Raw genomic sequence first — 27,651 nt, 5'->3', positions numbered from 1 at the left:
TGAATAACATGAACGCGACTGAACCCGAGCGAGCGGAGCGAGTGAAGGGGGAGGGGAGGGTGTGGGAGGGGGGTGTCCCCCCTCCCACGGTGAGAACTTTTTGCATTTTGATGTTGCAAATGGTGCAATTTGATGCATGTTTTTGCGTGTTTTAACGAGTTGAAACAGTCCCACTTGTTTAAGGTTGCAGTATATTTTGATGTAGATTATCATTGAACAATTTGCCTATATAATGGTATAATTTAAATACACTTCTTGTATTAATTCTTTTCACTGAATATCATGAACGCGACTGAACCCGGGCGAGCGGAGCGAGCGAGGGGGGAGGGGAGGGGGTGTCCCCCCTCCCACGGTGAGAACTTTTTGCATTTTGATGTTGCAAATGGTGCAATTTGATGCATGTTTTTGCGCGTTTTATCGACGTGAAACAGTCCCACTTGTTTAAGGTAGCAGTATATTTTGATGTAGATTATCATTGAACAATTTGCCTATAAAATGCTATAATTTAAATACGCTTCTTGTATTAATTCTTTTCACTGAATATCATGAACGCGACTGAACCCGAGAGAGCGGAGAGAGCGAAGGGGGAGGGGAGGGGGTGTCTCCCCTCCCACGGTGAGAACTGTTTGCATTTTGATGTTGCAAATGGTGCAATTTGATGCATGTTTTTGCGTGTTTTAACGAGTTGGAACAGTCCCACTTGATTAAAGTTGCAGTATATTTTAGTGTAGATTATTATTGAACAATTTGCCTATAAAATGGTATCATCTAAATAATCTTCTTGTATTAATTCTTACACTGAATATCATGAACACTGTCTGTTCAGCAGTCAAACAGAAAAAGCATGCACACGAGGGTGTAGATGGGGGCATATCCCCTCCCACACCAAGGTGATTTGCGTTTTCAGACCTGAAATTCAGCGATCTGTTGCAAATTTTTGGTGCAATACTTTTTCATCGAAGTGATAAAATCACGGAATTTAGCTCTTATTCCGAATGTGCACCATCTGTGTGTATGTATAAAGTCTAGTGAGATATAGAGCTTGGGGGAAGGGGGATTCCTCCTCCCGCTCGCGGAGCTTTTGCCTTTTTAGAATTGAAATACAGCGATCTGGGTATAGCCACAGTCTACTTCTATGCATGGCGGAAGGGGGGGGGGGAGGGGCGGGCGAGCAGGGAGAAGGCGTGGGCGAGTGTTATCCCCACCCTTCCCAACCCTTGGAGCTTTTGCCTTTTTAAGGTTGAAATTGAGATATCTCGTCTACGCATATTTGATGGAATCAACATTTGGGAAATCACACACACACACACACACACACACACACAAAACTGATGGGGGGGCTGAGGGAGGAAAGGGTCGATTAAAAGGGGAAATTCCCCTTATACATGAGGGAACCTTGAGTTTTCGGAATATAAGTGATGAGTCTTGTGCACTCAGAATTATTCATAATTTTTTGTAAATCTAAAAAGTGTACTAAGCTAGGGAAAGAGGCACAGAGGGGGAGGGTTTGGGAGGGGGTATCCCCCTCCCAAGCACGAGAGATTTTGCATATTTTGAATTGAAATTCAACGATCTGGTGCACACTTTGAGTGAAATATTCAAAAAAAATATCTTATTTGATGAAAGGTTGCAAAGGAGACCCGCTTCATGTGCATGCATACAGTATACACGCATTTTTTTTTCCGCCTCCCAAATCCCCGGTCCAAATCTTAGGGGGGGGGGGGGGGGGGGCGATCGCCCCCATCGCCCCCCCCCCCCCCCCCCTGGCTACGCCAGTGGTAACAAAAACTATGAAAGGAAGGAAAGGGACGTAAAGGAAAAGAAAGCCAAAGAGCAAGAGAAACATATAAAATACATCAGATCAAACTCTATAGCATGAATATTTCTTTTGATTAAGATGAAATTTATGACAACATGTTGAAAACTCAGTTTTGTTTGGTGTAACAATTAACAGCTCGTGCCGCATCCAAGAAACTAAAGAGACAAGGAAGACATGATGGGATTATCATTCCCAGCTACATGAAGAGACGCTTCTTCTGCCACTAATCCAACAAGACAAATTATCTCATGCCTATTACCATGATTACTGTTACTACAACAAAAACAAAAACTATTTACACAAAAAAGTCTTAATCATTCTGTTTCCGGTGACCGCTCTCATGAGAGTTGTCACTGCTCCTCAGACTTTTCCATTTGTTTTCAGAGCAAACCATTTGAGGGACGAGAAAGACTGCGAAACTACTAACCATGGCAGCTGGACTAGGCATAGGGATTTTGGCTGCTATTTTCGTCGTGACGTCAATAATAGTCTACTATATGGCCAGGTTCATTCGCATCTACTTACTGATCAGCAAATTTCAGGGACCTCCAGCCCTTCCAATAGTCGGCAACACTCACCAGTTCGGCACAGATTTAAGAGGTTTGTATGACTATACGGGATCGAATTGACATTGCTGTACATACAGGAACAAAATCAACTTTCCTCTTTTTTATTCTTTAACATTATTCCTGTGTTCTCGAAAATTTACGAAACAAAACTCTTAAACTGAAACATATCTTTATTAATTGCAATAATAAAAAACTGGAGACCTTGCTGGGGAAAAAAATACAGAGGAAAACCCGACCCTCAAGCGCCTAATTATATTCTAGCAAAGTTTTGTTTCATTGTTGTATGCATATTTCCAATGGATGATACTGTCGTGATAATCACAGCAGTAATTTCACTAGTATTCTGTAGCCCAGTGTTTTTCTCAAAGGGGAATGAAACATAACTCCATATGGATTAAGTAAATGCAACAATATTAGAACACTTAAAGTGTGACCAATATCAAACAATCCGTTCAAAAGTAATACATTTTTTAAAGTTTGGTGTAACCATCGCTAGATTGGAAGATTACCCTGATTATGACGCCATGTTTGAAAACGATATACTACTAAAACCTTCAAGGGAATTCCACAGAATGTCGTCTTTAATGAAAGCGACACATTCCAATGATTTGTTAGTGACGCACGTTGAGGGTTATATTATTCCCCGTGCTCTCTACTTTCTGAAATAAGTAAGTCAAGTGCAATGTCATTATTACGAAAATGAAAGTATGTTGAATTTTCTGGTTCACATCTTAATGTCGGTGTCCGTTCGTGAAGTCATGACATTTTGTAGATTTCTCACTCAGCAATGGCCGTGCAGAAACTCATAACTTTTCAACGGACTGTTTGATGTTCTACAAAGTATTTATGCTGATGTTTCTGCTATAATAACTATTTTGCATTCACTTCATCCACAAATATATTTTCGTTTCATTGTCTTGTAAAGTTGGTGCCATTTAACCCTGAAACGTACTAAATATGAAACAGGCGTTGTAATGAAAAGATGTGTATATTCAGTATGCATACGCAGACTTTTCTTTTCCTCCCAAAGAGTTCTTCGTGCACAATAACACAGTGTTCAATGAATATCGCCAAAAGACGGGTGGAATCGTCAGATATTGGCTTGGCCTAAAGCCATCTCTAAACATATACGCAGCAAAACACATGGAAGTAAGTTTAAAGTTGTCATTATTCCTTCTTACAAACAAAAACCAGAATATATACACATTAGAGAGACAGGCTGCCTGTGACTATAAAAGACTTCATGATCCCTGACCAAAATGCAATAATCTTTTCATATATATAACAAAAGGATTAAAGATGCTGTGGGTTTTCTGTGAACATCTAATGAAAAAAGACTTGGTACACCGTGGCCCAAACTCATTCTTGGTTATCTATTTCCCGTTAAACACGAGGATTCTCAACAAGATTTCAGTGAATAATCATATTGTGTATTACGAATGACCTTCCAGATTTCGCGTTTCTCTTTTATTATTGCTATCATATACGTCCTGTATAATACGTCATATACAAACATATAAATATATCTATAGTGGAGGACGCAAGAGACTTTTGGTTCAAATTCTTCCTGAAGCACCACATTTGGCACACATGTAGCCCAAACCATACTACAGCTGTATTTCGATTTTTGATGGGCGCCAAGAAGGGCACCCTCTGGGGCGGCCAAATTGGCAAAATCCGATATGGCCGCCATATTGCTTTAAAGGTAATAGCAGTTAAAAGAAATAATAAAAAGGGTTACAATCATTAACAAATCAGTTTAACAGCTTTTCCGGGTCAAAGAAGCCGATTCTTAAGTTATTTTTGTGATCTGAGATCAACTTTGTCTCATAAAGTCACTCGAAATGTCATTTTGGGGTTAACCCATTATATTCGTAAGGGGTGATTTAAAAATGGCTTGCCTACAGCGACTGTAGAAGGGAAGGCAACCTTGGAAATAGCATTGCAGTTGCTTAGGGCTGAAAAGGGCATTTTTCAGGTGAAAAAAAAAAACACCTGTATCTTAACCTTACAGACACACCATGCCTGTCAGGTTAAGATACATGGCGTGCCTGTCACAAATTCAATAAGCTTTGGGAGTCATCTCTCTCAAGAGAATTTAAACTCCAACTATTTGCAGCAGCAGTGTAGACAGTACTACTGTATGGCTCTGAGGCATGGATAGTCACACCAAAAATTGCTAAAGAACTTGATGGCTGCTGCACACGCATGCTAAGAGTCGTTCAAAATGTCAGCTGGAGGCGACATATGACCAACACAGAACTGTATAGGGATCTACCCAAAATAAGCCAGAAGATTAAGGAGGCTTCGCTTTCCCGGCCACTGCTGCAGGAGCAATGATTGTGTTTCCAAAGTGATACACTGGATGCCCAAGCATGGGAACCGGAAAACGGAAATAAACAAACCATAATTAAAAAATCGACCATTGACCCTTGCCCAAAGGATTAAGTTGCACTTAAGCCTTATTGATTATGGACATATCTTGCCTGACAGGTGTCGCCCTTGGTCGGCCATTTCTTGGCAGATCTTTGACCTCTCCAGTTTCCTGAAACTTTGCTCTAAGTTTCCTTATGACATTGGGCGAAACCTATAGTCTCCTGGCCACCTCCTTAACCGGAACCCCAGGTTCAAGGAAAGCTGCAGCTCTCCCTCTTTCACAAATTTGCAGACGAGGCATGATGCAAAATGGCCATAAGCACATTAATGTGATAAACCCAAATTGGAATGAAAAAGCACATGGCTTCGACCAACATTTTCATATTGAAAAGGCCTATTGTTTAAAAAGTATACATAACATCCGTTTTAATAGGGAAGCTAATTGTACCTGAAGAAATTCCTGAGAAGTACATAATTTGAAAAGGTCATTTGCTAACTTGCACAGGGAATGTACACAATATGCTTCGTATAACTTTAAGTGCAACTTTTTTTCCCCATGCATTTTGACAGAAAATGCACTTTTCACACCAATAATGATATCTGGTGGCAATGATCTGCCATTCATGTTATGAGTAATACAATTCCCTATCCATTCCCGTTTGAATTATGAAAATCGGTAAAACACTTTTTGAGATATATCCAAAAATGCTAGGTGGGAACATTCAGTTCATTTCATTTCATTAATTTCCATCATTCAACAAGGATAAAAAAACACATAGATAACATACAAATCAAACAACGATAACACAGGTATTGATATATACATGTACTATACAAATCAGCACGAAGTACACATTTGTACATATCTGTAATGATGAAAAATGGAATGTACATGAAAAAGCCTTTAAATGGCTGGTAAAACTGTACTCATACCTAATAGTGCATAGAAACAGATTTGAACTGAAAAAACAAACAAAACAGAGGCAATGAAACAAACAAACAAACAAATTGACAAATAGTCAAAATAAATACGTGTATATCACACAAAATCTAAAGCCTATACTTTCACACAGAGTATGAACTCAAAGGAATCTTTTTATACTGTTTTTTTTTAAATATTATTAAATTGTGGATTAAAAACAATTTTCACGTTCAAATCATTTCACAACACAGGTCCAGTATATCGTAATGAATATTTAGACTTATCATCTAAAAAAGACCATCGGTGAAACTGGTAACATGATCTAGTATAATGAGTGTGAACATCGGCATTAATTACAATTCTGATTATTTCTTCCTCTGTCACTGGTTTAAAAAATAAAGAATGAGAAAGTGGTTCTTGCAGATATCCATAAATATCATGAATTCTTTCACTGTCAATCTCACAATCTTTAGATCCTATTTGAATAAAAAAATCATTAAAACAGTCAGAAATTTCATCAGGATCACTACAATGTTTACCCTCAAATACAATACCTTCACCTTGCACATTATTTTTCTTACCAAGAACAGAATTTATATGAAACCACATCTTTTTTGAATTATTTTACACTGAGTCAAATTTACTAAGATAATACCTCCTTTTTGCTCTTCGCAGACAAGCTGTGACATGATTGCGTAATTTCTTTTATTTTCCATACCTATATTCTGATGGACATTGAATATATTCTCTATAAATTTTATTCTTCTTATTGATGAGTTTTGAAATATCAGAGGTTACCCATGGATTCATACTTTGCTTACATTTCCTCACATGCTTAGTCATTTTCGGCAAATATGTGTTATATATTCCTGTAAATTTTGTACAAAATACATTATGCTACGTCAGGATCATCTTCATTGTATACATCTGTCCACTCTGTGGTTTTCAATCCATCAGTTAGCTCAGCAATATTTGCCCTTGTTACATTCCTGCAGCAAAAAGATACCTGCTCAACATAATTATCACAGACAGCTTCATTGGATAAATAAACTATAGGAAAATGATCTGATATTTCTGTCAGTAAAATACCACGCAGATTACAGTATCCGATATCATTAGTATAAATGTTGTCAATAAGAGTGGCCGATAATGAATTCACCCGTGTGGGTTTGTCTATGATTGGGTAAACCCGGATGAAACAACTGTATTAACGAAATCACACGCTTGGGAATTATCTTCTTTTTTTTTTCATCAAATCAATGTTAGTGTCTCCAATGAAATACACTCTTTTAGTCTTCCAATCCTCTGAATTCAACAAATTATCAAGAAAGATGTAAGTGCAGACACTGATGATTTGGGCTGTCGATACACAACTCCTACAATTATATTATTTCTGGATTTACGTTCAATTTCTACAATCAAATAATCAACACCTTCACACTCCTCATAATCATTTTTTAACGTAAAATTCAAACCTTCCTGTATGAACAAACCTGCTCCACCACCACGGCCACTGGGTCTATTCACATGGACAAATTTGTAGCCATCAATCACAAATGGTAAAGTCAAAGATGAATTTATCCATGTCACTGATATTCCTATCACTGAGAACGAGAATTGGATACTTGAAATATAACTGTGAATTTGATCACAATTTCGGGACAGACTCCTTGCATTAAAATGTATCATACTAAAAATTATCTGTTAACATTAATTTCTGAACTATTTCATCAAACTCATTAGCCTGGTAATACTTAACTACACCTGAGTGGATTTCTTCATCATAAACAACATTTTCATTCTGTGCACTAGAGAGATTGAAAAATGTAATTAATTCTTCCTGAGAAACAGATGAGGGAGAAACTCTCACATTATGCGCAATTAATGGAGTATCTGTATGAGAAATATCTGAGGTTCCGTTATCTTTGACCACTTGAGTAATCAAACTATTGCAAGGCTCGAACATTAAAAAAAAGCGAAATTATACAGAAAATCAGTGATACATATGATTCAAGAAAAAAAGAAAAGAAAAAGAAAACAAAACAAAAAGAAAAGATGAAAAACAAAACAAAACAAAACAACAAATTATCACATATACATCTACGGTAGTATACAAGTTCAACAAATTACCCAATAAAATGAGTGCCTATGTGGGATCAATTGAGCACATGCTTTTCCACGTCACATTTACTACGGATGGTCCTTTTTATTGCCTTTCTGTTTGTTGCTGGCAAGAGTACAATGATTCGTCCATCCACTGACCAAGCATCCTTGACCTTGGGATTTTTTTTTTTTGTTGTTGACCAGAGGAGTTCCTGATTCATGGGAGAGAGAGCTTCCGTGATAGACTTACCACTGCCTTTGAGTTTCCTGCGGGCACGGATAACCGCGTTGCGAATACGGTAAGAGCTAAATTTCACTACGATGGTGCGTGGCTTGTTGCTGTTGCTGTTGGAATTTGACGACTGGGATGTCGCTGATATGTCAACACGATGCGATCTGTCAAGATCATTGGGAGTGATGGGCACACCGAGCTGGTTGGAACAGAGCTGGCGGATGAGTTGGTCTGTGTCTTCTAGTCTGCTCTCTTTGACACCATGGAACATCAGGGAGTTGCTCATATTGCTCAGCTTCATTCATCGTCAGTTTGAGATTGTTGACGGCTGTTGCTTGATCATCAAGAGCGGTGGTGAGACGTTTGATTTCAGCATCTTTAGCTTGGAGGGATGCTTCCAGGTCAAGGATGCAGCTATCTTGTTGATCCGACTTTTCCTTGAGACTGGTGCACTTTTGCTCAACTAGGTCACGGCGTTGAACAAGCTTTGTCATTTGTTTGGTCATGGCTTTCTCGACAGCTTCTTCGATGGCTTTAAGGAAAACAGGACTCTGGATATACTCTACAAAAGCCTGAATGATTGCTTCAGTACTTGTACTTGTTGTAGCTTTCCCTTTGCGGGTCTCCATATTGAGGTATCAAATGCAACAGACAGTAGTACTGGAACCTGAAGTGTTGACTACTCGGTGTTATGCTCAGTAATGAACAGGCGCTAGGCATGGAAAGGTAAGGCATACTGACTGCACAGAAGCAGCCAGTGGACTGTAGCTGTAACCAACATTGGCACTCTGAGAGACGATTACGGGGCAGAGGTCAATTCATCTTCACTTTGAGGTCTTACTGTCTCGTGAGGAACACTTGTGATAGTCATTTGGTGATAACCCACAAGCCAAAAGAAGATGTAGCTTAACTTCAGATGAGATAGAGTCAAGCAGTAGCGAGTACGTACAAGATCCACACTACTAGCATTCAGTACAGCAATGCAATGTGCATTGACATTGTGTATATTCAGAGTTAATAGGAGACTTTCCACGGATATAAGGCTGAGAAATACAGGTCACCGAAGCAAAAAGGCAAATAAATATTGGTCCAGTGGTGCATGCTATATCAAAAAAAAAAAAAAAAAAAAAAACTTACAGTACATCGTCGTTGTAACTGCAAGTTCTGCATGAAGAACCGATGGTCCACAGTTCTAAAATGAATGGGTGGGACTACAGCACAGAAGATCCATTTTCCTCAGGTGTGTGAAGCAAGGACAGATCCACAAAATTCATATTTAGCAGGTCCATTATGTGCATAAAAATCACTGATAAATCGGCTAAAATATGTCTTTAGCTCTCAGAATATGAGGTAGAGGCACAACGATGGCATGTCCATCCGTGTGATTTCTTGTGATTTTCAGAGGAGCACCACTCTGTGTATCAATATCTCCGGCTGGTCTCTGCTTTTTTGGTTGAGTGTATATATACAAGATATAATACATTATAGAAAAGAATAATCATTTAAAAGGAATGACTTTCATTTACGTTTGAAGACATTTCAAGAGATGTAGTCTGATTTGTTAAGGGGCAAATCATTCTACTGTTTGCAGTCTTTTAAACATACTTATATCTCTAGCGAAAACTATTCGAGTACGTGGACGGTGATATGTATAAATCACTCTGTCGAGTAAATTATATATGAACCAAATGGTTTCTTTTGAACATGTATATGTGTTGAAAAGTTCTTGGTAATTCTTTTGCAGGCAAAATGTGTACATGAAATTTCCAGTGTTCAAAACATGTGACAGAGAAATGTAAATAGTATGTGCGAATGCTTCTGTATATCCTGCTAAACTTATTTGTTAGTGCGGAAAAGAAAACAAAAGAGTTCTCGCTTCACGACAGATGTTAAGATCCCGCTCTACACCACAACGCCTACGGATGTCTCAAGGTGGAGGTGGGTTAGAATGTCTTGTATAGAGCACCAACCGTAAGTGCAGATTAATTGGCATGGTATCTTTTGAAGAGAAACAATACTTTGTTTGGCACGAGATGATAGCAGAAAGACACTGGATAATCATCCGCTCATGTGAAATCAAGCAGAAGTTTTCCAAAAAATTTCGAGAGGCATCTTGGTGAGTTACAGTCTGCTAAACATGTCAATATAATGTGAAAAAAAATTGAAGGCCACCTGCAATACAGCCTCACATTTTCCGACATCACACCAACTTTGATCAACACATTCCATATTTATGGAGAGGGAAAATCAGTGGCGGATCCAGAGGGGGGCGCAAGCGGCGCACGCCCCCTCCTTTATTTCTCGTTAAAAACAAAAAAAATAAAAAAAATAAAAAGAAAAAATGAAATGAAACCCGGAAGTGGCTCCAGAAATATTAGTCACGCCCCCCCCCCCCCCCTTTGCAGAATTCCTGGATCCGCCCCTGAAAATAGTAAACAACAACATTGCAAGATTGTTGCATTTCTGCCAAGACAACAGACCGAAACTGATTCCGTGTAAAATTCAGAATATGAGGCAGAGGCACAACGATGGCATGTCCATCCGTGTGATTTCTTGTGATTTTCAGAGGAGCACCACTCTGTGTATCAATATCTCAGGCTGGTCTCTGCTTTTTTGGTTGATTGGATACATATATATATATATATATATATATATATATATACAAGATATATATACAAGATATAGGCCTATATACAATTACATAGAAAAGAGTAATCATTTAAAAGGAATGACTTTAATTTACGTTTGAAGACATTTCAAGAGATGTATAGTCTGATTTGTTAAGGGGCAAATCATGAGTTACAGTCTGCTAAACATGTCAATATAATGAGAAAAAAAAAAATTGAAGGCCACCTGCAATACAGCCTCACATTTTCCGACATCACACCAACTTTGATCAACACATTCCATATTTATGGAGAGGGAAAATAGTAAACAACAACATTGCAAGATTGTTGCATTTCTGCCAAGACAACAGACCGAAACTGATTCCATGTAAAATTCATAAACATGTATTTTGATTTTTCCATGCATTTCCCCCCATTATTATCATGACACACAAAGCAGTGTCATGCTGTGCAAAATGTGGGAAATGCTAAAAATTACCCTGATATAAACTGTCAATCTCTTGCAGTATACTGGGATTAAAGAAAGTTTGGAAATTAATTGCATGTCGAATTTTTGTTTTGTTGAATTTATGTGTGTTCAATTTATCTAGTTTGGTATAGATTTTCAAAATTGAGGGAGGTAAATTTGGCAGTACAATATATAGAGATCTCTACTAAATACAATCAATCTGACTTTAATCATTTAAGGGCGGACGTCCACTTGGGCGCGGACAAGCCCCGGAAGGGTTGCGGAAGCAAATTTTGTTATTTCGGCATCCTGTCCGCGACAGACGCCGAATAACTTTGTGAATCGGCTTGTCCTTGGACATTCCTAGGACTGTCCTTTGACATTCCTAGGACTGTCCGCGGACTGTCCGCGGACTGTCCGCGGACTGACTGCGGACATCCCTAGGAATCACTCCGGAAGAGCGCGAAATACCTCGGAATATGTTAATCGTAGCCGGGCAGCGCGGAAACATCTAGGATTACACCCGGAATGAACGCGGACAATCATGATGCCTTCCGGACAACACAAGTTAAGCATGCGGACAAACTGCGGACAATACCAGGAAAATGGAAAGGTATAAATTTGGCGCTGACTTTGACTTTTCCTCATTTGACTGCTAACCGTCATTGATGCTCCTTGTTGTGCTTCCGCAGTAGCGGCTGATATTATATTAATATGATTGGTCAATATTATTTGATAAATGTGACCACCAACAGTCGAAGAATAGGATTGTCTGCATGTCGGCTGATGACTCATTTTTTTTTTATTTGTCTCATCTGGGAGAACAATTTTTTTCTCTACCTACAGTCACATGGATGATATTCGCAAACTTTTTGAACCATATATATATATACACAATATACATAAAAATGTAAATGTATATACATATATATATATATATATATATATATATATATTTATATATAATCATGTTGATAAGGTAGTCCACGTGTGGGCAAGATAAAAAGATAAGTAACAAAACTGCAACAAAGTTCATGCTGTATTCACCAACGATTTATTTCTTCACAAGAAATAAATCGTTGGTGAATACAGCATGAACTTTGTTGCAGTTTTGTTACTTATATATATATATATATATATATATATATACATATATATTCTTTATTCCCTTTTTTTAGACCTGTGCTTTATCCATCGTGAAGTATATACATGTTTTGTCTGATACTTCTGTAGAGCATGCCAAAATGATCCTAATCATTAAATTTGTTTTTCTTTCTCTCATTTTTACCCTTGTGCATCTCTAACCCTCTCTTGCTTTGATCACTTTTGAACATTTTCAAGTCCGAGAATTTTTTTTTCATGCTTAGAGCTTACCAGCCTATTGTCAATGAAGTGTAAAAATGGGGAAATATTTTTAACCTACTTTAATTTACTTTTTTTTTTGGGGGGGGGGGTTCAGCTGGGCTGTCAAATTGGACAATCGAGTTTATTTGCAACTAAAACAAAAAGAGAAGAAAAAATTATTAGGTAATAACAACTACGAAAATCATTCAGGTAAAGAATATTTCTGAAATGATTTGTGATGCTTAATGTGTACTTTAATATATACACTCAGCAAAAAACAAAAAACAAAACAAAAGAAAGACAGAAATTTAACACTTGTTCGAGTTCATGATTTATTGCTTTTTCTCTCATTTCACTTGAATTTTGAAGTGACAGAAAATTCTTCATTTTCCTCCATCATCTTTAGCTTTCATTGTTATTTTGGGCTTCAAAGATATTACATTGTAATGAGACCACAGGTATATCTTTGCAATTGAATTCATGCTTTTTAGTGTGATGAATTTGTCTTTTGTTCTAATATGTTGTATCATTAGAAAGCATTTACGTATGAATAACAACTTGTTCATGTTTATTATAATACATTAACATTTAGCCAAAAATTCTATGCTTTTTTTTTCTGAGTGTACTTCCACTTACTTTTGTGATTTTTCAGCTGGGCTGTCACATGGGACAACCTAGTTTGTTTGCAAATAAAATACGAAAACAACATAAAGGAAAATGTACTATAGTAAGTAATAGGAACCAGGAAAGTCACTCAGATGAGAAATAATTTCTGAAAAGATCAAATCAAAACAAACTTACTAGGAAGTTAGGGGGCTGATTTCACTTCACGTTTGGCACAGTCTCTACTACCTTATTCTTTGCCTTCTGGGACCGGAAATTCCTTAGATTTACCTGTTCTTCATCACTAGACGAAAGGTGTGCCTGTGATGGGGATATTTGCATGGGGGCCTCGCCTCCCTTCTTGCTCATTTTGCGTTTCATTGGCATGACGCTCGCGGAAAGTGTCGACATTTTCGTGTCTGGATCACAAAATTTCCGCATCGGTTCCGGACACTTGCATATATAGATCCGCATCGGCTCCGCGCTGTCCTAAAACATTCCTGGTGTCTTCCGCTTTCATTCGGGAAGCTTCCCCACACCGCGAGATTCTTTCCGGAGCATGTGCGGAAGGAGCGGAAGGGTTCCGGACAAGCGGGACATCCTCAGGACATCGTCAGGACAAGTCGCCGAAGGTGTCAGGAAGTTCATTTCCGCGTCCAAATTTTGGTCTCGATCAAAATTTGGACGCGGAAATTTTTTTCTCTCCCGAAGGTGCGGAAACGCCCGGACATGTTTAGGACAGTGAGCGGACACGTTCAGGAACGTGCGGACAGGTTCCCGAAGGAGTGCGGAATACCAAATTTGCATTCCGGGTCTTGTCCGCGTCTTGTCCGCGCCCTAGTGGACGCCTGGTCTAAGCGAGGTAAACTGCCAGCTTAGCGTCTTCTCTGTCTCTTCTCTTCTCTTCGTCTTAATTAGCTCGTCTATTGTCTCTTATGTTGTTCTTTGTCTGTCGTTTCGTCTCCCTCTCTCCCTCGCTTATGTTGTTCTTTGTTCTCGTCCAGTCCCTCTCTCTTCCCCTCTCCTATGTTGTTCTTTGTTTGTAATCCGGTCCTCCTCTCTTCCCCTCTCCTATGTTGTTCTTTGTTCCCCGTCTAGTGTCTCTCTCTCCTCTTCTCCCTTCTTGTTCTTTGTTTCTTGTTTACGCTGGGTCTGGTGTGTCTAATTTGACCGTCTGCTTTGTAAACGTGATTGACAGCTAGCCACACTGACGGTCACTGTCATGTCCACTATAAATAGAGCAGGGTTTCTCTTTGTTAGGCAGATTGAGATTACTAAGATTGGAGATGGAGTTCTGTCTTCTGAGATTGGATTCAGATTGGAGATTTAGAGATTGAGGGTTAGAGAGTTAGGATGTAGAGAGCAAGCGGAGCGGATTAGGCCAGTTTTGTGAGAAGTTCTTGCACTGTAAACATGTATTCGTCTTGGAGAGTTGCTATATGCTATTCATGTACCGAACGTCATGTGGAGCAGGCGAGTGTCATGTCGCCTTGATAAAGTCATTGTGAACCGGAATTATGAGTCTTAGTGCAGTCTGTCATGCTTCAACATCCATTCTACAGTCCGTGAGGCCCGCTACCAGCCTCATCTATCACAGAATCTCAAAGGAACAATACATGTCTTCTCACACTTCTCCGACCCAATACATCACACTCACAATCTCCTAATAACTATACCACATACGACCATACGACTATGTTCCGGAGAGAGACCCCGTGACAATATTGCCATTGGAAGACTCTGATGATCGCATACAGTGGCTGTGCACCTATAAGAACGCTGGTCTGACCTCAGGACGTCTATCCAGTTAAGTCATGGAGATCTGTGTGCCGATCCCTGCAATGTAAGCTCCATCGCGTGCTTCACTGAAGAATCAGATGTTGCCCTGTCTTAAAAGAGATCAAGGGTATAGATCTATAGACCAATTTCAGCAGGAGGCAACACTGAATCATCACTTGCTGGCAGAGTTTTCACCGGATCATGCAGGTGATATTACTCGCTGCCAGCGTACACTGATACAACACATAACCTTTAACATTTAACCAATATGGCCGTCCCAGGAGGCGCCAGTCTTGGCACCTATCAAAAATCAAAAAAGTATGCTATAAGTGACATGTAGGCCAAATTTGGTGCCATTGGAAGAATTTGAACCAAACACCCTATAATATGCCCTTATTAGGCCCCCGACTAATATATAGTATACCCTATCATATATTTATAGATATATTCTGGTCCTATAGCCTAGCGAGTGTTTACACATTCTCTCGAGGATCAATACATTGTACTCAAAACGAAAATAATCTGGCATGAGGAATTGCCCATACCAGGCACTACATAAAGATATTTATTACGTAAAATGCAAATGGATTTCTCTGGTGTAAAATGCGCAAGCTGTCATTCTGTTTGTCTATTTTGTTTTGCTATCATGTTGTCTTTTCCCCAAAAGTCTTGGACAAGCGCCAATAAGAAAGCTAAAATGCATGCCTAGTGAATGAATGGTTCATGAGGCAATTGTTATGTGCATCAAATCAATTCATTCAAGTTGACATCAGTGGTTTAGCGCTAATAAATACAAGTAATCTTTAACGATTCTCATTTCCAAACAGGCGATCTTAAACAACAGCCGTCACATGGACAAGGGATTCGTCTACGATTTCATGAAACCATGGCTCGGTCTCGGATTAGCTCTCAGGTACGACGGCAGACAATTTAAGCGTACTTACGGAAAGTGAAAACGAAAACAAAGAAGTTAAACTTATAATTTGGGTAGAGAAGATTGCTACTGACCTGTATGTATTAGTCTCTTAGTCTGATGTAGAACAGAGTCAGGTGAACTTCAGTTTAGTTCTACGACAGGTCATTAAAACACGACACTAGGATTTTCTAGGTCAAAACAACAAGTTTGGACTATATTTCCGCAGTGGATGTGTATGACTTGAAACAGAGATAGGCAACACAGATATTTCAACATTTCGTGTTTGTTTGTTTGTTTGTTTGCTTGCTTTTTCATGATGAAAATAACTTCACTCAGTTCCGGAAAGAAGTGGTTCCACCGCCGTAAGATGTTGACACCAGCTTTTCACTTTTCCATCCTTCAAAACTTCATGGACGTATACAACGAGCAGAGCAACATCTTGGCCGAGAAGCTGGACGCGTTTGTAGACAAAAGTGGCCCTGTCAACATCTTCCCGCTAATAACTTACAGCGCTCTCGACGTTATATATGGTAAGCTCTGACAGCAGGAGGAAGTGGTCCATTGATTGTATTTCATCACATCTGCATATTTTACAAGGTGTAACTTTGTGGAGAATTGATGAAAAGAAACACGATCTGAAACGGTGTGCTGTCCAAATGAAATAGGATACCATTCGCTTTGGAACCATACACTATGAAGTTCATATTTACATTTCATAACAAATTAACCCTTTCTGTGCCAGTGAGTCAAATGTGCGCAAATTCCACACACAAACCTATAAGGACAGGAAATGAATGTAGCACTCAAAGAGTTAACAAATGTAATATACATGCATTTTGTATCAACATATGTTTGCATACACTCACACAAACACACATATTGGGTATGTTCGTATATAAAGTATACACATTTATTTATGATATCCCCGTGAAGGGTATGATTATATAGCACAATTACATAATCTGATTTCAGAAACAAAGTTTCGTCGATAAATAATTAACAAATACAAATTAATTCTTGATGGATTGCACAATACAATGTTATACTGCGAACTATTTCTAAAGTGGGGATCAAAGGCAATTAACGTCAACAAAATTTGCCATTAGATTTTTTAAGGCAAATTATTTCAAAACGGTTTAGCTCTTTCCGTGTAAAAACGTGTGTTAGTATACAGATAATCGCTGCCGCTACCTAGTGATAAGCTCGAAATGGGACCTCAGAATTAAGAGACCATAGTTGTTGTTTTTGTTGTTGTGTTTTAAAGAAAAGAAGAGAGAGAGAAAATGGGACCTTGTAAAACAAATAATTTGCCCCAGATCATACTGACATAAATCAAATCATAATAGATTTTAAAGATATCAAACATGAATATTAGATATACCATAATGTCACTACGAGGGAGCTCATATTGGAAGTCTCTGCAATGGAGCTCATACCAAATTTCTCTACAAAGGAATGTATACGAATTTTAATTATTACGGTTATGTTAGCCCGTAGCTTCTACAAAGAATAACATGCTGAATCTTGTTCATGTTTAATGTCCATTTGAGTACAGACACGGCCATGGGGAAACACATTAATGCACAAGGAGACAGTGACAACGAATACGTCCGTGCCGTTCAAGGGTAATCACTTGTTCTGAACTGAAATAATCAAATTAATCAAAATTTCATTGTCTTTAGTATGTAATGTATCTTTTTATCCTATTGATTGCGTTTTGAGCCTTAAGGACATATAATTTACTTTAGTTTTCACTGGAAACGGAATCACATTCTCCACTTTTCTGGAGATTAACGAATTCTCACTACTCATTTGATTACAATCATATATGCAATATCATTCCGTCACCGTCATTTTATTCACATCAAACTGAACCTAAGAATCACTTTACTATGTGATTATTGTTCAAGGAGATTGACTGAATACGATGCAGTAATGTAGTGTAGCCTCTATGCGGTCTGATTTATGTTTTTCAGCAAAAAATGGCTGTCAATGATTTAGACAACGTAAATTCACCTAATGATGACAAAAATGATATTAACGATATAAGGATGGTCATAACAGTTCTTTACTAAGGAAAATTCACTGACAATTTTTGCTCGAGAAGGTCCATGCGTCTCATTGTATGTATGTATGGCTTTGCTTCGCGAACGAAGATTTAAGGAAGTCCACGTCTGCTGCAGGCTCGAAAGTGACTGATGAGTCCGATGCGGGACAGGCAGGCACGGTTGCAGCGGTTGCACGGGAAAGTCGGTTGGTTGATGTTGGGTGTTGGGTTTTTCCTCTGTTGTCTTTTTCTGTTGAGTCGGGCCCTGCGATCATCCTCATTCTCATATGTTTTCGGGGTACTCTGTGCAAAGTAAACAATTTACCTGCTTATACTTACATTTGCAAACATGATGATTCATATGATTGCTTTTTCTTTGAAGGGGGAAATTTATTTTCAGTACAGTGTACTCATCTAAAGCTTACACTGTTAAAAATACAGTAATGCAAATTATTTCATTGATTCTTTATCTCCATTTCCCCTAACAACTGTTTTCTTCTCTTTTCTCCTCTATCTTTCCGCAACGTTTCGGGGTTTGTGTATGTGTGTGTGTTGTTCCTTAAGAATGTCAGAGATAATCTTAATGAGACTCAAATCCCCGTTGTTGTGGTATGACCCAATCTTCCGACTGACAAAAACAGGAGCACGCCACAAGAAGTACTTGGAAATACTCCACGGAACAACCAGATCGGTAAGACCATCTGAATAGCTGCTCAGAAATGACTCTCTTGGTCTGCAAAATCTATGGGAAATAACACTAATTATATCAGGGCTTCTGCAAAGTAAGTACACTGCAATGTGTCAACATTAATTGACTATCAAGGAGTGGCGCATTTTCAGCAATGCCTTCGAAATTAACCAATTTGAAGTTGACGTAAAACTCCTAATGATTTTCAGACTTTTACATATGAACAACTATAAATTCGTTATACTGAATACAGGGTTTCAGAGTTTATAGTGATTGGGGTGAGGAATAAGAATGTTTTCAAAATTTATAATAAATCACAACAGGGCGGACAAGGATGATGGCATGGCAGCTTCACTATGAAAATGCTTGAGTAGCCACAAGTAGGGGCTCAGGGAAACAAAACAAAAGAAGAAAAAATGCATAAATTCTACATAGGTTAACTTGTTGAGCATGTTGTATTACAACGGAATTACATTGCTACATTTCTGAATATGTGAGGCTCCTCTGTCGTCATCATTGTTGAGTGTAATTTGTTTTGGGATTTTATAGTAATAGTTTCTCTGCTCATCAAGGACCACATTAAATTCCACAAACCTATACATGGATCTGTTGATTTATGTATTCCATGATGTGAAATTATGAAAATCGTCTGGAATGCCCCTTTAAAATCTGCCCATGCAGAGACCAAGTTCTTTGGAGAAATAAAAAATGGCATAATGAGACACTGCGTTATCTCATTGGCCCAATCATGCTCTACATACAAGTGAAGCCGCCGCACAGCCATCTTACCACGCACAGTCATATGGGTGCGTTAGAGCGCCCTCAGCTGTGGCTTCAAAGAGATAGGCCTATGAGATATCCAGATAGCTGATAGTAGTCAAGGCGTAGGGACCCAGAAAAAATGACTTCGTTCAACCCACCCCGCAGAAAAGGTTTGACTGCATGGGGTGGTCGGTTGGACCATCTGGAACACCCCTAGGTAGTATGTGACTCCAAATCGTGGTATCAATATAATTTTACAGGCAACTTTAGTTGCGACAAGACATTATTGTTCGAAAAAAGAGTCTGCGCACGCCATGACTACTACACGCACCACTAGCACTGCTACAGGCGCCAGTGCCAGTGGTGCGTGTAGTAGTCTTAGTGCACGCAGACTTTTCTTCGACAAACAAGGGTTTTTGCCTGCAACCTAACTTTTCATGCCAAGCTGGGGTCGCTGTAGTATACTAGTAGTTTCTAGACGTTTTTAATTCGTCTTAATTTTTTCCGAGTTGCAGCAAGCTGAGTAAGAGGGCGCACCCAGTGATTGAGACGCCCGAACTGTTTTGTTTTGTTTTGTTTTTTGTTTTTTTGGGGCGTCGCATTTACTGGGTATAGGCCAGAGGGCTTCTGCACATACACAAGCTGCAACAGAGAAATAAAGACGAAATAAAAACGGCTAGAAACTAGACTAGGGCCAGTGACGCTTGTCGCTTTAAAATGACAAAATAATCACAGTTTTTGCATTTACTTCATGAAGAATTCATCAAAACTCCATTAAACCATACATGTTGCTAGAGATGTCAGCAATACAATGGGATACATTGTAAGGTAATATTGCGCATGATTACCATGGTAACCAGATGCCTAAAAGTGATTGGTAACCCCAAAATTCCTACTGCTGCAAACTTTTGTATTTTTGTTCATATTTTTGGATAGATGCAATGAAAAAAAGCAAACATTTGTATTGATTATTGTCAAAAAAAGTTCTCCTGTTGCCATGGCAACCAGTATTATCCAATCAGGATTCAGCTGTCAATAACTTAAAAACTAAAGCCCATAATTTCAGAAAGCTCGATAAGCATGTCCTTCTGCATAAGTGTACCGCAAATGGGAAGAAAATATTGAAGCATTCTCAAGTTACAGCGAAATGTGTAAACAAAGGCATATAAAAACACATTTTGAGTAAACGGCCATTGAAAGGAAAATAATATTTTCGACTAGTAAAATGCATGAAAAAGTTGCATTCGTCGTACTTTCAGCACAAATTTTACTTCAAAGTACACGTAAATGTAGTTTTTAGCAATGTATGGACACAAATTTCCCTTAAAAATATATGTGAATATAGAGAGCAACTACGCCAATGGTATTCTGTTAGCTCTTTTGAGTATTTACAGAGCGATGGTTATTCGAAACAACCTTGGAAAAGCGCAGAGGAAAGGTCCCGCAGATAAACCGCACATGACAGTACCTAGTATGAATCTCGCCCGTAGTTACCCGGAGTTGCGCACGAAAGTCCCATTTACCCGCAGTCAAGTTTAGGCCCTGTCACCTTTCCGGGCAAGCTACGCGGGCTTGTTACGTGTGGGATTTCCTGCACGCAGGACAATTTTTGCGGGCGGACAAGGCTTTGGGCGAATTTCACGTGTGTCCTACATGCTGGACCCGTGCTACTTACGTTCGTCTTAAGTGCATTCCATGTGACCTGCGTGTCAGGCGCATGGGTGGTGAATTAGGGCTGACAACTTGGTAAAGGAATCCTAAAGGAATTCGATTTGCATAGATTCACGGGCAACTTACGTACTTCAAGCGGATCAACTGCTTGCGCCTTGCGGCAGCTACAGTACGGGCCTCCTACTGGTGTTCTGCGTGGACCTCTGCAGGCAATCTCCGCAACTCGGAAAATGTTTTGGTAATGCTCAAAACTTGGCTGCGGGTAAATGTATCGGATCAGCGTCCGCACCTCCGGGCAACTACGGGCGAGATACCAGATAAGTACTGCCAGGTGCGGGCCAACTGCCAGGAGCTCCGGGTTGCTATTTTTTTTTCCGCAAGTCAACCCGCAAGGCTTCCCAGGCACGGTTTGACAAGACCTAATTGAGCATGCTCAAAACTTGTTCCGGGTGAGTCGCGGGGGTTCGCCCGAAGAGGGACACGCAGAACACAAGTAAGAGGTCCTTAGTGGCAGACCTCGCTGGCGACTCCCACGCAGGTACTTCGCAGTCCCTGTATGTCGCTCGTAACTGAAAACGGGTCGGTTTCGCAGCTTTGACGCAGGTCACAGGGAATACACTCAAATAACAGGTAAGTAGCACGCGTCTAGTAGGTAAGACGCAAGCACGGAACTCGCCAACACCCTTGTCCGCCCGCAGAAAATTCTCCTGCTTGCTGAAAAATCCCTACAAGCCGGCGTAGCTAAAGGCCGTGTCACACCAGTCCGGGCAAGCTACGCGGGCTTGTGGCGAGCAGGTAGTTTCCAGCACGTAGAAGATTTCAGCGGGCGAACAAGAATGTTTGCAATTTTCATTCATGCCTTGTCATACCGTACGGGGGAACTTCTGCGGCTTGACTTGCGGGGAAACAAATTTACTCCCCGGAGCTCTCCGCAGTTCATCCGCACCTGACAGTATCTAGCGCGTAGTTGCCCGGAGGTGCTCACGCAAGTCCGATTTAACCGCAGCCAAGTTTTGAGCATGACCAAAACTTTTTCCGGGTGAGTCGCGATAATGCCCGTAGAGGTCCACGCAGAACGCCAGTAGGAGACCCTTAGCGGCGGTACTTCCCAGGCAGTTCCCACGCAGCCATTCCATTAGAGGAATTCCTTCACTGAGTTGTCAGCCCCCACGCGACTGGTATAAAGGTCACACAGTATACTCGCAAGTATAACGCGTCCAGCAAGTAAGACACATGCGCTGACTCGCACAAATCATTTTCCGCCCTCAGGAATGTCCGGTATGCTAGAAAATCCCTACACGTAACAGGCCCGAGTAGCTTGCCCGGAAAGGTGTGACAGGGCCGAAACACGGTTGCGGGTAAAAAAAAAAAATATGCGTACGCACCTCCGGGCGATTACTTTTGAGATACATGCTTAGGTACTGTCATGTGTGGATCATCTACGGGGACCTGCGGGTAGTCAAAATTGTTCTTTGCAAGTCGCACGCAAGGCTGGTGTGACACGGCCTTTAGGGTGGGATTTCACGGAGCACGCGAACGATTTGCGAAGGACGCGAATGGCAAAATCTAGCATTCGTATTTTAGTCTACGAAAGATCGCCAAACGAACGTGAGGGTTCGGAAGCGTCGTCAATTGTTCGCGAATGTCGTTTTTACTTCGGCGAGAATTTCAAAAAAGTTTGAAATTTTTTGCGAACCTTTTCCGCACATTTGGTAGTGATTTGCTCGTGAATTGTTCTCGAAAGTGTCTTTAAAGCCTCGTCATATGCGCAAGATCTTCGCAAGACACGCGCGATGTTCGCAAAATGTTCGTGAAACCCCAAACAGACTCCGAAACTTTGGAGAATGTCTCACGTATGTTACGCGAAATCTGCGAAGTTTTTCCGATCATTTTACGACGTAATCGCAAACTGTTCGCGTACCTTTTGAGACATTCTCGCGAACGTTTAGCGCACGTTTGGGGGATGTATGATCTATACGTTTTCTACAAATACAAATCGTAGCATACATCTAAACATCAAACAATTATTAACAACTGTATAGTAACAAAAGAAATTAAAGACTAGCAAAGAGAAAGAAATGTTTGATATACAAACAAAAAAATCGCAGAATACACTTAGAATTAATCTAAAGCATGTAAAATTTCATTTGAACTAACTCAAGACAGCTTCCACCTCTCCTTGGGCACATTTTCTCTCATGATTATTGAAAACTTTTCGTTGTTCGCATCTCCGTCGCGTTTTCTTCGTGTACGTAATATGCTGTACTTTAGCAATGATATACACACGACATTCGCACATACGTCGTGGAAACTTCGCACAAACTGCGCAAGAATAGTTTTCGGCTTCATTGTCGGAACACATTCGGAGAGAAACTTTTCCGAATGTTGGATTTTGTCATTCGCGTCCTTCGCAAATCGTTCGCGTGCTCCGTGAAATCCCACCCAAATCGTTCGCGTGCTCCGTGAAATCCCACCCTTACCCAGAAAGGTGTGACAGCTCCGTTAGTTTGCAGGCACAAACCTTTTTTTTGGTCGAAAAAAAAGTCTGCGTCAAGACTACTACACGCGCCGCGCCCACTGGCCTGTGCATCCCATAGAGCTTCCTGCAAGAGTGCCCCATGGTGCGTGTAGTAGTCTTGGCGTATGCAGACTTTTTAACGTTTGTTCCAACAAATAGTGATGAAAAGTGGCCAGTAAAATTGTATTGATACCACTATTTGGAATCACATACAACCTAGGGGTGTTCATGGAGGTCCCATCTATCACCCTGTGTGGTCAAACCTTTTCTGCGGGGTGGGTTGAACAAACTCCTTAATTAAGCCCCTAACAGGAATTAGCGCCTTGACTATAGAGGTCAGAAAGCTGTGATAGGCAATGTCATGGACAACGCATAAACCTTTTTTCTTTTGTGACCATCGCAGAACATTCTTAACACTTGCTTTTTTCAGCGGTCTAAATTTAGAGGCCAGACATGCAAACCATTCCTAACTGCGAACTGGCATACTTCACTACATTGTCTTGTGTGTGTGTGTGTGTGTGTGTGTGTGTGTGTGTGTTCTTGACTGTTACTTCATTTCATGACGTTGCAGAGAGTAATATAATCAGTTGCTTCCCCAACCACTATTGAACACAGACCATTTTTATTCTAAGGACATGGCTCTGGAAACTCTATGGCCTCTTTGTTCTATATTTAAGGTGATTCAGCAGAGGCTTACTCAATCGGCAAAACCGAGTGACATTCGTTATGGTGACGAGGGTGCTGTTGCAGGCAAAAAGAAGCGATTGACATTCCTGGACCTTCTCATCCAGATGCACAGGGAAGACCCTAACTTTACCCTGCAGGACATCCAGGAGGAAGTGGATACCTTCATGTTCGCGGTAATTGTAAAGGCGAAAAAAAAAAACCTTTAGAAGAATATAACTGCATTACCTCTCAAGAACCTGTGCGTTTAAAACAATGTAATTGACATATTGTTAAATTGATTATTAGTAGGTTGAATTCTGTTAATTTCTTAAGCTCTATCATTCAAGGTTTTTAAGACCAGCTTGAGATTTCAGTGAATCTGCTAATCTATCATAAAACATAAAACACTGTAGGATTTCATATTTTTCTGACTATCTGTCTCCTTTGTAGTAAAAAATCAAACTGAGTAATTCTGTTAGGCTACGTAACTGCGGGTGTTATCAACGATTTGTACCAAAACTCTACTGGTTTATTGGTTAATTGGTTGATTGATTGATTGATTGATTAATTGATTGATTGATTGATTGACTGATTGATTAATTGATTAATAAAAGGATGACTAATTGATTGTCTTTATTTCTGCATTTCTTTCTCATACACAAATATATGTAACACAAAGTCAATTGAACAAAGTAACTAAGTACAAAATTGCTGGAATTTAACAAAAGCTAAAGGTAAGTAATTAATTTTAGTGTGCGACATTAATTCCACGATGATCCAAACTGAAGATGACGATTTTATGTATACCCCTTATTAATCGCTGAAAGCACTTCCCAAAACTGATTCAGCACTATCAAATACTAATATTTGTTTCAACGCGGTGTCAGATAATGTATGACTAGTTCCCAACAAGTACATTTTCCCCCGGCTCCGAGAATTTTTCTTCTAATACACGTACTTCGATGTTCCCTAGACAGTTGCTGGAGTAAGTTAGCACTATTCTACTTGTTATGTACGCGTTAATACTTAGGTGCAAAATAAGAGAATACAGTAGTTGGACATGTACGAAGAACAGATCACGTGCCACGCATTGACACGACATGCACATATGCGCGTGCGCATTGCGTAATGAAGGAGATTCGGAAAGGTACTTCTGGGCGTGCATATGTGTCTAAAAGGAGACCTCCGGATGATTTTCAGATTTTTACATTTGAACATCGATAAATTACTTATACTGAGTACAGAGTTTCAGAATTTGTAGCGACTGGGATAAGAAATAAGAACGTATTAAAGATTTATAACAAATTGCAATGAACAAGTATGATGACATGGCAGCCTCACCTTAAGAATGCATGAGTTGGGGCTCAAGGAAACAGAACAAAAGAAGAAGGTATGCATACATTCTACACAGGTGAATTTGTCAATCAAGTAGTATTGTAATGGAATTGCACTGCTACATTTCTGAAATACGTGAGGCTCCTATGTCATCAACACATGGTCAGTGTAATTCCTTTAAGATTTTCAGATTGTTGATTTCTCTGCTCAAAGACCACAATAAATTCCACAAATCTATACATGGAGCTGTCGATTTATGTACTACATGCAATGAAATTATGAAAATCATCTGGAATGCCCCTTTAAGTCTCCAATTTCGTACTTAAGTATTAACGCGTACATAATTTAATCTGACGATTAGGATAAGCTTAATGATTTGGTGATCTGTTCTTCATAAATAACACTACTCGCATCCAATCCAGGGGCATGATACAACTGCTACGGCCATGTGCTGGGCTCTGCTTCTCATTGCACTCCATCCCGGAGTACAAGCCCGCCTTCATGAAGAGATTGACAGAGTGCTAGGTACGGTATCATGTCTGCTGAAGGTTGATTTGACTCCTCTTAATCATCACCTTGCTCTTGCGTTCAACTTTTATCATGTATTTTGGATGCACTATACTTATTTTAGAAATCTTTTATATACGTTTGGACACCGTCGCTAGAAATTCGAATTGCGATTAAACATATTATTTTCATTCAATATCGAACGAAAACACCACCGCGGCAAATTCTGTATCGTCCTTTCCATTACAGGAAGAGACTTGTATTTGATCACGATTTGCGCTTGACTCTGGATCAATATTCAGAGATACTGTAATTCATTGCAGACTAGCCTAACTCTGAAGTTAGTCTCCTTCACTCAACAGCTCCCTGCAAAAGCAAGTCAATTGCCTGCACATCGCAGCAAAGTTGAAAGACGATGGCTTGTATTGAAAAATACGTAAACATCGTTCAAATAATACAGTAATATAATTTTACAAAATACTACAGGGTTACAAATACACTGTATGTTCTGTTAATACATTGTATATGATTTTCCGTGTTTATTTAATGGAAATGAAAACAGAGTTGAGGTTGTTTAAATGACCGGGCTATACATCAATATCATTCACATTTTAGTTTCAGAGTCTCCATTTCAAATAATTTCTGACATGTCAATTACGAGATTTTCATTTCATATAAATTTGATCGTCAAATGCCGATACTGTTCCATTAATTGCAAAAAAAAATGAGTGTGATTGCAATTTCAATTTATGAAGGTTGTCACATGAGCTCTGTATGTTGCTCAGATCACAGCATTTACACATTGATATGGACTTTTGTTATCTCCAAAATATATATGCGTAGTCTGCAGTGCGCTCTCTTCGTGCGACAATGATCATTGGGTAGGGTTTAATCGGTTGCATACTATTGCAAACAATAGTATATAAGCAACAACTTTGAGTTGACGACGTGCTTATGACATAACAAAATTTTCCGACCAGAATAGATCCTATCATGTGCCTCTATGCTTCTTCCCTCACCCCTCACGTTTCCTACTCCTTTCTCCCCAACTCTGTCTTGGTTGGACACCAGGGGACACCAACCGCTATGTTACTTCTGAGGATTTGGGCAACATGTCGTATCTGTCCTTAGTCATGAAGGAGAGTCTGCGCCTCCTTCCTTCTGTTCCAGCGATCACGAGGAAACTCGACTGTGACATGATGCTCGGTATGCTTTTTTTTTAAATGCATTAACTTTAGTTTTTATTGCCCTTATCACATTTTGTTATCATTTTATTATTATGAAAATCCATCAAACAAAATTCTGTTTTGTTTTGTTTGTTTGTTTGTTTGTTTGTTTGTTTTTTTGGGGGGGGAGGGAGACAAAAATTCTTAAAGAACATATTGTTATTCAATTACCCTGCAACCAATTGATATGAATTCTTTTTCATTTTTCCGTCGTTATTTGTATTTCAAGATACAATCGTATGATACTCAGTTGTCAACGACACATTTAAGATCTAGCATCGTAACATATGTTGTTGTTTTTTTAATATGAACTGCAAAACACAAAACCAGCTGTTACATAACATTAATGTATGGCCTTTTTTCTTTATGCTGTGTGAGGAATTTTTCGTGCCTTTTGGATACTCGGACAAAATTGTAAGGGGCATCGCCAATAGCCCTATGAAATATTCTAAGTTAGTTTGGTAAATGAAATTAAAATATCTTCTTATCATTG

At 39.5% G+C, this 27,651-nt stretch overlaps 1 protein-coding gene across 1 annotated transcript in view; it reads left to right on the top strand.

Moving 5' to 3' along the window:
• Nucleotides 1-3,506: 3,506 nt before the first annotated feature.
• LOC139720724 (cytochrome P450 4V2-like) overlaps nt 3,507-27,651 on the top strand; it is a 61,092-nt gene continuing 36,947 nt past the window's right edge. The window contains exon 1 of the mRNA XM_071632079.1: nt 3,507-3,537. Coding sequence (XP_071488180.1) covers nt 3,532-3,537 — 6 coding nt within the window. The 5' untranslated portion in view covers nt 3,507-3,531. The remainder of the gene's footprint in view (nt 3,538-27,651) is intronic.

Source organism: Diadema antillarum, unplaced genomic scaffold, assembly GCF_040938485.1.
Source record: "Diadema antillarum isolate AM-2024a unplaced genomic scaffold, OU_Dant_1.0 scf00000132, whole genome shotgun sequence".
Lineage (NCBI taxonomy): Eukaryota > Metazoa > Echinodermata > Echinoidea > Diadematoida > Diadematidae > Diadema > Diadema antillarum.
Note: the sequence above shows the minus strand (reverse complement) of the source record. Positions and strands in the feature narration are given on the sequence as shown.